Raw genomic sequence first — 12,227 nt, 5'->3', positions numbered from 1 at the left:
CCAGACTTGTAATTTCATTGATACCTCCAGCCACTGATAGTAACTTCATTCAACCTTGACCTTTTCAGTGACTTTTGATGACTGCCAAGTCCATCAGAAAGATATCAATGTCCACCCTTAACAGACAAAAGGTCACATGCAAACAAATACACTTGATCCATACAATTTCAGTCCGAGTAAACTGAATTTCTGCATCGGTTCCATTATAGAGATTACCCTTTATCCATTATTTCTAAGGGGTAATATATGAAATCAACATCAAGATGACAATGGAAAAGACATGCTACTCGTAACCTATACTTTTAAGTACAAAGAAAAATTGATAGCAGACAACAAAAGAAGTTTGTGACTTTGTGAAAAACAATATCACCCTTTAAAAATCGGATTACAAGGGGTGGACTGAATCTTTCACTGTTTGGCTGAAATCAATTTGCGTACTCTCTTGATGCGTTACATCGATAACATTTCTAACCTTAAAATCATTTGTGAAAATTGTCATTCTTATCAGTAATTTCTCTGCCATGTCACAATTCCCCTGCACTTTGTAAATATGCTCCCTGGAGCCAAAAGGCTTTAAATATTTCCAACCTGATACAAGGATAACTATACTCCATCAGATACAATCGAGTCACCACAGACTACCAATAGGAATAACGGATCATCCTTTATTATATCCAGAGAACCCAATAAGCTTGTTATCGACAATAAATCAGGTTGGTCCCCACAAATAGGGCAGAGTTAGTCTTAGACAATCAATGATTAATGTCTACCGTACAGTATAAAATCGATGTGATTACTCAATTTTTCAATGCCAGTGAAGTGTAGTACCCAAGGTGAAAGGAACGCTTTCCTGTTTATATTTTCTGGGCACAATTGTACAGCATTTTACGTTGCGGATACGCTTATCATAACTTACCAACATCGAGCCCATATATGGCGTCACCTACAAACGGTTGTCGCCTGAAGTCATAGCTTCGGCTGTTGATCTCCAACTTCTCGACGCAGCCATTGAAGCCAACAGAGAGACCAGCTCGTTTATGGAGAAGCTGCTTATCAGGGAAACCTCCAAGGAACAGATCCCTCTTCAGTGATATCCGGGTAAATTCGCCCTAGAAGTGACGAACGGATAAACTGTTAGATCTCCTTCCATTATCACTTTGTAAATATAAGCCTGATCGCCTTACACTTTCAGAAGGTTTTTGAGCTTTCGAAAAACATTTAGGTCTTTAAGCTGCCAACACAAAAGATTTTTTATACAAAAATGAAAGGCTTTTGAGATTACAAAAAACCTGGCTTTTTCACTTCACTGAAAAACCTCTAGAAGAGGTCCATAGCTGTGTGCATGGGTGGGTGTAAACAGTGCTTTACACCCCTCTAAAATCTCCTCTGAGGAAACTTTGGAGAGTCTAATGTGGCTCTAACTGGTATACATGTATTCTTGCTAGATTTCAAACATTAGGTAGAACAGAGAACTTTACTTCTGACTTGTACAATACCAGAACTGGAAAAAATCTGCTTTGTGGTAGCATCCTAATCTGTCAATCAAGTTACCCATTAGGCACCGTGGTTCAAGCCAAGATGGACAGCTTACCTTAGCTATTCCTCTGACAGCCATCCCCTTGTTCAAACTCATAAAACCACTGTTGTCAACGCGCTGAACCATGATTTCATTCCATTGTCCCATGTTGACCTTTTGGGTGGAGTTGATGTGAGCTTGACCGGAACCACAGTCAAATCTGTAAAGATAAATATCAGATAGATATCAAGAGTCTGTCGAAATTCAATGGACTGTTACCAAAAATGAACAAAGCAATAACAAGTATTAAGGCTTGCAATGAAGTGGATGATGCTTAAGCAATAATAATATACAGATTTAGTTTGCTTTGAGTGAAAAGTTGCAGTTCTGATCTAAAATTTGCCCTCGGGTTTTCTGTAACAATGCAATTCTCACAAATTTGCTAAGTTTTCGATGCTAACAGCGTTTAGAGTAATCTAGTATTACCATTAACTTGCTTGATCAGCACAGATAAGTCAACGATTACACTTAATCCAGAAATCATTATCTAACATCAGATTCCCGGGAATTTATCTGTCAACAAATCTCTTCGAACAAAATGTCATCATGGTTTGTGTAAGTTTGCGTACGTGTGCTGCTGAAATTGAATTGTGGGCAATGGTGATTTGATCATGAGTAGCCTCGTTCTGGTAACCGGAACAGATTAGACGAAATGTGATTGTCTGGGTTCGTAAGAATGTTAAACGCATGGTATTTCAAGTCAGGGACCCCCCTAATCTGAGAGCCAAGAGCCAAGAGCCAAGACTCCGTTAAAGAGCCAAGTGCTGCTAGGAAAGCCACGAGCCAAAGAAAAAGTACTTGCCAGCAAAAAATTGGCGATTACAGTATTCACAACAATACGCATCCACAGTCCCCCTATATGTCATCTTCACTTGTTAATTTCATATTTCATATTTTGAAGCGAAAAGATAACACCACGAGCCATCATTCTCACAAGTTGCTTCAGAGTAACGCCCAGTTTTTTGTCATCGCATCATGCCAGGAGGGAACGCAAGCAAACTGGGCTGTTAAATCGTAATTGCCTTGTTTAGGACGTTAGCATAAATCGAATCTTGTCTGTGGAGGCTTTCGCTAATAGATTAGCTTGATTTGTGCATCGGCATGTTTTCATTTCAGTCTAAATTTTCTTACTATTAGCCGTGGCAAGGGAATTCAACTTTTTTTCAGATGTGAAATCTTGTGCTGAGGTTCTTGAAGGAAGAATACTGGTATTCTTGTAACAGATTTCTCTTCCACTTGTCCACTGCACTGGATTACTTGTAGAGTAAAAACACATCGAATGAAACCAAAACTCTGACAATAAAATCTATAACTATATCCAACATGAATGAAAATGGGAAGAATCAGAAAGATATATTTAGTATAGAACTCAATGCCGTAAATCATCTTACAGATGTCTGAGCAATAATTTTCATGCCCTACTTAGTGTTGTTTCTCCCATTACTCTAACTGTAACTGTATCATGTGATTATAACAATACAGAAGCTGACAAAATGTTGCATGACTTAAGTCGGATACAAAGAAGAGAAATGGTTTTCGCAACTATTTTCGTCACTTGTACATTCAGAGCAATTTTCATGTTTTTATAGCATGATGAAGTGTATAATGACTTGTCAAAGCCCAAAAAAGAGAATAATCTGCTTCCAACCGAATATTATAGACACAAAACCCAATTAAACGATGGCTGATACACTAGCTTGACTGTGCTTTGAGGGCAGAAATCATGCACAATGTACTTTTTGAGACACCCTTTTTAAATTGAGTGACAAGGTAACTCTTACCCAACATCAAACCTTCCCTAACCATTCCCAATTCTATCCCCCAACAGTTCGAAAAGTTGTATACAGAATGACAATAGTCTTTGGCATCAACCGAATAACAATGCCGCAACTGCCAACATGAAATCCTAAACTAAGCCTGAACAAAACCCAGAGGATCATCCCAAACATTTTATCCTAACTCAATAGACTACTGCCAGCAGTAGTACCAATTCAACAGCGATTACCTCATTCTTCGAGTTATCAGAACTTCCCACAACATCCCGTGGGTGCACCCTATATAGCAGAGAAGAATGTCCGCCTCGTTCGCCGTCATTCACGATAAGGTTGAGTGGAGAAAGATGTTTTTCTGCCCAGAGAGCAGTTACTCCAACACTTTCCATACACTTGGAGAATGTGGACCAATGAGGCACATGATATGTGGCAGGTGCATTGCAGATCTATAATGGGAAACATTCAACTGACCACTTCCCCAGGGCAGGACAATCCGCCGCTGCCCTGTTTTGGCAATTCGCTCATTTGCCAAGGCCCGAATAGTCAAGACCAGAGGGAGGCCCTGGGCTATTCAACTAGCCTGATGGAACCCACAAGGGAGGTGATGACCAAGACCAGAGGGTCAAGACCAGAGGGAGGCCCTGGCCTATTCAACTAGCCTGATGAATCCCACAAGGGAGGTGATGACCAAGACCAGAGGGTCAAGACCAGAGGGAGGCCCTGGCCTATTCAACTAGCCTGATGGATCCCACAAGGGAGGTGATGACCAAGACCAGAGGGTCAAGACCAGAGGGAGGCCCTGGCCTATTCAACTAGCCTGATGGATCCCACAAGGGAGGTGATGACCAAGACCAGAGGGTCAAGACCAGAGGGAGGCCCTGGCCCATTCAACTAACCTGATGGAACCCACAAGGGAGGTGATGACAAAGACCAGAGGGTCAAGACCAGAGGGAGGCCCTGGCCTATTCAACTAACCTGATGAAACCCACAAGGGAGGTGATGACCAAGACCAGAGGGAGGCCCTGGCCTATTCAACTAGCCTGATGGATCCCACAAGGGAGGTGATGACCAAGACCAGAGGGTCAAGACCAGAGGGAGGCCCTGGCCTATTCAACTAGCCTGATGGATCCCACAAGGGAGGTGATGACCAAGACCAGAGGGTCAAGACCAGAGGGAGGCCCTGGCCCATTCAACTAACCTGATGGAACCCACAAGGGAGGTGATGACCAAGACCAGAGGGTCAAGACCAGAGGGAGGCCCTGGCCTATTCAACTAACCTGATGAAACCCACAAGGGAGGTGATGACCAAGACCAGAGGGAGGCCCTGACCTATTCAACTAGCCTGATGGAACCCACAAGGGAGGTGATGACCGGGCAGACCCTGCAGGACATGGAGACAATCCTCAGAGAAAGTGGGGATGGCTTGTCGACACCACAGCACTTAGAGACATGGCCTAGTTGTTCGCAACATATTTTGGTGTTACCTTAACTTTAAGCATTATCTCATTCAGTGACAACACTTGTTTTGAACAACTGGGCCCATGTTGAGATCATGCAGCTATCATAAAAGGCAAATTGAGGCAACAGCCCCTGACTGTAGGAGTTGGAGAAACATCATGGATGATTGATGCTATCGCCTCTAAATCCCTCACTGACTGGCTTTTTTGTAACTGCATCGATACTTGCTATTGCTATAACTGTGTACGGTGAATACAAAAGACAAAGAAAGGATCAAGTGAAAATGTTATATCAATTTGATTAGCTTAACAACTTAACAATAAAAACGTGCTCATAACCCTAATTGAAAGACTAATACAAAATCGTGGGCTCAGTCTAACTAATTGATGAAGATGAAAAGGAAAACAATATATTGACACACTCTGCTTTGATGTTTTTGCTCTAGAAGAATTGATAATCATTTTTCCAATACATGTACAGTTATTGATAAACATGGTAAACATAAATAGAAGAGAAACAATGCTTTAAAGGTCTACTCCATTGGTCATGTATTAGAAATTTGTAATTGAATTGTATGCACAAGATTTGCACTACAAGCATTGTGTATAACTGCTTCTCTATTTTTCCTTCAAAATATTGTATTCCCCTTCTTTCCTGTAACATAATAAGTATACCATGTTGAAAAGGAAAGGAAAGACCTACCACAAAGAGAATCAGTCACCGTTAAAGGGGATTTCGCATGAAGAACGCTTCAGCCATCTTATCGCTCGAGAAAATGTACCTTCTCGTTTCTTGTTTAAAAGTCTTGCGCAGATCAGTTAGCTAGATGAACATGTTTTGATATCGACTGAGGTGCAGAAAGGGCATTCAGTACTGCTCCTTCGAAATTCACTTTAACCACAATGTCTGTACCGTGAAATTGTCTCTTGCAGCCAAAATATGAACATGAAATGGCAAGGTGACCTAACTATCCACTTAACTACAAAAGTATTTGGATGCCATCTATATTTTTATAAATGATATCACCGTTTAGGAAGATCTTGTGATCAATACATGAATCATATGAAAAATAAGACATCAGAAGGGAAGGCTGGAAATACCCATAACAAATATCCCCTGAACGACATAAGAGAGCATAAAAAGTCAGCAGACAGTATCGATTTCTCCAACACAAAGGAGAAAGGTGATCACGCCTTTCTCGTTACCAAGACAAGAGAGGTCAAAGCTAACTGAACGTTTTATCTTGGGGCATCACCAGGTCATGAGAGCACAAGGGGTGGGGACAAGGCGAGGTTGGGATCAATATCGTCGAGGATGGACTTACGGAAATTCATCTACACAGGATAGAGTAATGTCAGAATAATTTTTAACTTGAAACTCTGGATAAATATGAGCACTTTAGACTTATGAGCTTTCGATCTCTGCTTAGACCTTGTCCCAACGAATGTCTTGGTTAGTAACATCACCAGGCTGAGGAAAAGATTAAGGAGGCTAGTCAGCCACATTTGAAATTTCCGCTACAGCTCACAGCGATGTTATCACCAACCAAGAAGTCTGTGTGAACGATTTGGATCCTCTCCTGACATCTCACATTCTCCAAGAATGTTCTGTAAACTGCCAGATTGATTCGCAAAATCCACAAAAATGAAACACCTGCAAAACTTTGGCAGTTTACAGTATTGGAAATGTGTATAGAAAGTTGACAGATTTGCTTTTGCTTTTAACAGAATTAAGAAAGTTTTTAACAGAGTAATAATTTTCAGCATGGGTGACTTAGAATACAGCAGCTAGTTTCTTTAGTATTTAAGTAATATCTGTAGATAATAGACTTGATGATGACAGTCTGTGTCTTCCTGTAAATATATTGATAATTTCCATGCTCGAGGTGGCAATAGCATGCTCCACGACACAATGAACGATCTGATGATCAATCTATTGAGACCGTGATAGCAAATATCTAAAGAAGAGATGTCTCGTTAGAAAGGTATACGTCCAATCATAGAGTCCAGTAAGTAAGAACTGGCAATTATCCAACTGGATAGCTTTGGTTTGGCGAAGCTCATCTTCAGCTCCTTGAGAGGAAATAAAGATTACGCAAAAGCATTAAGTCCACATGTATGTGTCGGTCGATGACAACAGCAATGTTGAAATTACAACAGGAAAGTTGAAATTTGTATTCAGTGTGTATCAACAAAATCTTAGATTAGTTTCAATTTCATATTTTGAACCAATGGGGGAGGAATCAGAAGTTCCGAGTGTTCTGAAGTTGAGAGTCAGCATGGAAAATAGTGGTAAGGGAATCACTTCTAAAACAGGTAATCCAACCCATATCCTCTGCAGCTCTCAGTCCATGATTCCTTTAGCACGCAATAGTAACTTTGTTTTCCTTACAAGATTCAGAGGTAATAAGTCTATTCATGTTGTAGCTAATGGCATCTCCCTCTTGGACCATATTCTGGAAATCCACGAGCTGGTCCACAACTCACGCCTGAAGGCACAGGCGTGCTGCCATCAGAAAGTTCAAAGCTAAAACAGTGAAAAATGACTTCATTCAACCTAACTGTCATCAAGAATTAGTGTAAATCTTGAGAAATACGGAATATGCCCGGGATAATGAGAAACTGCTCATGAAACATAAACCAATGTCATGTCACTGATCGCAAATTAACTCTCAGAGACTCTAATCCCAACTAATGGGTTTTAAGCAGGTCTTCTATTGCTAACTTCATTCCAACACTAGATTACTTATAGACACCAGTGAATTCCATATACAAAATGCTGCAGAGAGTGCAAGTGACTGAAGTCAGCCATGGTGAACAGCTTTCTGCACTTCAAGCCAAAATCAATTTGCATGGAGAGATCATGGATATCATTAATTTTTCAAAAAGCAGTTTTGAGAAGCAAATTGATTTTCCAGTTGCTAAATTTGGGTAGCCAAATTTGTCAAAAGGATCTGGACATGATATTCACTTTTATCAGAAGCATAAAATGTAACACGAGTATTGGCTGACTGATCCATTTTGTGGTCTGCCAGTTTCAAGCCAAATAATTATCACCAATTTACAAGCAAGGCATCTAAAAGAACTCACACCAGATTGTCTAAGTATCTGTCCTATTCTAATATGAGGTTACAGTGATCCTATCCCGTAGTGCAGCGCATCAAACCAGCACAATGTAATTGGTTAAGTTATAAGTTAGATTCTCTATGGATCCCTAGACGCCTAGTCACTGGAAGCATCTCACCACCAACCACCAACCTCCCCAAGCACTGACCCACGTAAATATAATATATTCAGTGGCTGAATCATATTTACTATGTATGTGATAATATTTCCACAGAAATCTGATCAATTATTAGCCCTAATCATGTTTTCATTCTTCTTCATAGCCCCATTAGCTGCTGATGTCGTAGCAATAGTTCGAGTGGTTGATCGTGCCCGGGGACAGAGGCAACGTCCTGGCTAACTGACGAAACAATTCTTTGGAAATGGCCATGAATACTCAAGGAATGGATGATCACCTACTGAAACCTCTGAATCTTCGTCCATCATCATCATCGGCGTCATCATCATCGTCATTGTCAATGTCATCATCATCATCTATCATCATCACCATCATAATCATTCTACGGTCAAAAGACTTGACAAGTCCAGAGTGATACCTTCCTTTCCCCTTATATGAAGCAGGATCAATTGTTCAACTCCACTCATCTCATTTGTAGTTGGCAAAATGTCTCCCCCTTACAAACAATGATTGACTTTTATAATTGGAGCCACTATGATGCTTGACTCTGATGACTCCGGTCATACCTGTAATCACTGTATCTATAAAACAGGATAAAAATGGGCTTAATTCATTTGAAATCATGATATATATAATAACAGCATTTATTGACTGGCATTTGTCAAAGAAGCCCTGTCAAAGGAAGGGCATCACCCAGGAGAATCAATTCACCAGCTTGCTAGTGTGAAGAATCAGAACACCATAATAAACCGGCAGTCCATTTTCTCTGTCATTAGTGGTTCGAATCGGACTTGAAGCACCTATCAGATGAACAAACGTTATTTCATTGATCGATTTCTAGAATTATTGAAAAACTTTCTCCTTTCCAGGGGCAGGTAAGCTTGGGAGGCTAGCTTGGCAAGTTGGAAGACCTGCCTCATTCTCAACAAGCTGGGGATAAGCTTTTCCAGGGTGAACCATTAACCACTAATGACTTTCTGAAATCCAAACCTCAGCCTAAATCAACGGCCTACTGATCTCAAAATATGGCTATAATTCTCTAATATATCATACTTCTTACTCAAATTAATTTTCAATCATCCGAAGTCCATCACTTGTCATAGGATGAGCTCTCCTGCAAACCAATATCTGTCTCCGACTACAAAAATAGAAGCATCTATATTTCATATACGCGTTTTCATTTTATCAGTTGGAACACTTGTTTGCTCAAGAATTAGAAACAATGTTTGCTGATGTTAGCGTTTACTCAGGAACTCCCGAGGATTGTATAAGGTCTAGTTTAATGTCTCATGGTCCAGTGTAACAACAGAAGAACAAAAATGTTATTGAAATATCTTCCAGTTAAACTGTATTAACAAAACAATTTAAGTTAAAATAATAATATACAAGGGAATGAAGATCTAATGGGGATTCGGATTCGCAGCTTCAAAAGATAACAATGGTTTCGGTGTATGTCCCTACTTGCAATTGCCATTTGTGTACATTGTTTTCAGCTGTGCCTTAAGTAGAATATAAAACTCAATTTCAAAAATGTCAAATTTTGAACAAAAGAGCGTATTGCCTAAATATCACCAAGCTTTTCGTAAAATGATGTCAAAAGAAAAATTGGGTTTACCAAAAGGGTGATATTATAGTGTTATTGCAATAATGTTCAGCTCAGGTATACCTCAATAAGAGTGTTATTAATTTGCACATCATTGATATAGCAGATAATTATTGTTACAAAAGCAGATATCACAACAGGTAATGGTACTCATCTTCAAACACGGTATCAAATTACATCATATACAGTGTAACCTCTCTTAGCGGACACCTCAGTAGCACGAATATCCTGACATCTCACTACAGTCTGCTTGGCCCTTTAAATTGTACTGTAGGCAGCAGCAGGGGGTCAAAGGGGACATTTCTGGATGACTAATGTGGACAGTATGGCACTGGGTCTTGTTTGATTCCCCTCTTGATAAATTCCTCGTACAAGCGTAAATAGTTTTGACATACTTTGTGGTCGGAGACACCCCTATCGGCGACTTTGTGTCACTTTTATCTTGGCTACCTGTCTACTTCGAATAGAGTCCCTTTCAAGTAAGACACAGTTGACTCTCTGCACCGAACTTTACACATCGGATTTTCAAACTAATCACGTCCAGCAGTGTCAAGTCCAAACTCGAGAATATCAAACCTGAGGTACGCAACATGGTCGTAATCAGTATTTCTTTATGCGATGGTAAATCACAATCAGATGAAGACAAGATCGACGCTATAGAGTGGATCTTCTCATCAATCACCGCGACAATGGCTAACATCTGTGTCCTGGCATTTGCTAGTCCCGATGATAACTAATATATCAAACAATAGGGGGCAACAGGATCAATACTCTTAGGTAACTTATCAAGTACAGTGGAACCTGGGTAGCACGTCAGTGGTGTCAATGACGCAAAGTAAAGGATGTCAATTGTGATCTGGACTGTATGTTGACATGTCTGAGTTACTCTACAGCACCAATGTTTATTTCTATATACTCGCTGGCGGCATAAAAACCAATTTATAAATGATTTTTTCCAAAAGAAACAATTTCTCCACACTCGGAACAGAAAAATTCTTTCAGCACCCACATTTACCGCTAATCATTTAGCTTACAAGGGTGTGGTACCAATAGCATCCAAATTCAAAAACAAAGTAAACCCACAACCGCTGTCATCTTGACTTTGAAATGGAGGCACCCAGCAGAAATCTATGTACGTATCATGTTTTAACTGTACAGCAATAGCATTCCGCGAAGTTACTATTTATAGCTCACAAGGTCATTTGCATAAGATATTGATGACGTTTTAGTCACGTGACAGTCGGACATCGACACTTATTTCTACGCATTTGAGCTTATTTCAAAGTCAATTATCTTTGACCCTGCATTGTTTTTAGCATGAATGATACCATAGAGTCAGAGAGAGAAATATTCAGAACAATTATGTAATATTTCCAACACTCGGACATGTGCCAGATTGAATCTAACTGCCCTAGTTAGAAAGCCTGAATCCATTACGAAACCGCATGTTTGTCCGACATTGCCTGTAATTCAGCAATGGGGAAATAGAGGGCAGCAGCTGCAGTGACGTCATCTTCGCGGAATGCTATTTATAGATACATCCACTCTAGTTTCACTGATGTAAGGTTCTGAAGATTCAATTCAAGCTGCATATCATGTACATCGTCTTCGATGCCAATCAACATGTTAAATTTTGATAGAGTATGCATTGGTGACACCAAGTTGTCCGATGGTTATGGAAACATGAGAGAAAAAGATTTACAGAGCTCGGCATTGATTTGTTCATATCAAGTTATTTGTTGGGCTAAATCTGCAAGAGCACAATAATGATCAACAAATTGTGTAAATTATTAACATGATTAATGAAATAGACAACTCATATGAAAAATTACCCATCCAGTTAGCATTTTTTTCCAATCGGATACAACATACAGAAATCATGAGTTCATTTCGAGGAAATATTGCGCCACGATACAAATCCTGTCATTGATAATGAAATCTAAGTAGTAAGGAATGATTAGTCCCCCGTTTAGAAAACGGTGCCATCACGCCGGGACCAATCAAATTAGTCTAATTGTAGGAGGAAACTTCCTGTAACTGTAGAAACAAAAGAGCAATCGCTACCTGAACTTGGGAGATATTTCAATTGCACTTCTCCAAGTTCCATCCCGAGAATCAAACAGCATTAAACTCATATGAAATAGAGCACCAAGGAACTGATTTATTTTTTCCAGCTCGAGTGTTGACGTGGAGGAGTCGATTCTTCTTTAATCGAATTCAATATCCATTTTCAAAAGAATTCAAACGAGGAAATTGCCCAGCTCCTGTTAAATGCAATTTTCTGTCATGTTGCATTTAGGTAATTTTCAAATCAGGTTTTACGAGATCGCGTGACAAATCACAGAGCTTTCCAATTGCGATTCGTCTGGATTCGTTGTGAATTCAATGTCAATTTATACGAAATGCATGCAAAAATGAATTAGGATTTAATTCAAGTTGAGCTGGAGGATTCTTACATTTTTAGAAGTTTCTCGATGAAATGCAGGAAGATTGAGCAAAGTTCATGGCCTATAATCAGAAGGTGAGGAATGGACAAGGCAATGAATTTGCTATGGACGCAAGAAAAATTGATTAT

The 12,227-nt window shown here is 39.8% G+C and overlaps 1 protein-coding gene across 1 annotated transcript in view; it reads right to left on the bottom strand.

Moving 5' to 3' along the window:
• The window catches only part of LOC135486631 (pikachurin-like), a 66,283-nt gene that overhangs the window by 10,537 nt on the left and 43,519 nt on the right, over nt 1-12,227 (bottom strand). Inside the window, exons 6-7 of the mRNA XM_064769578.1 lie at nt 1,592-1,736; nt 917-1,109 (exon numbers count right to left, since the gene is read on the bottom strand). Coding sequence (XP_064625648.1) covers nt 917-1,109; nt 1,592-1,736 — 338 coding nt within the window. The remainder of the gene's footprint in view (nt 1-916; nt 1,110-1,591; nt 1,737-12,227) is intronic.

This window comes from Lineus longissimus, chromosome 4 (assembly GCF_910592395.1).
Source record: "Lineus longissimus chromosome 4, tnLinLong1.2, whole genome shotgun sequence".
Classification (NCBI taxonomy): Eukaryota; Metazoa; Nemertea; class Pilidiophora; order Heteronemertea; family Lineidae; genus Lineus; species Lineus longissimus.
Note: the sequence above shows the minus strand (reverse complement) of the source record. Positions and strands in the feature narration are given on the sequence as shown.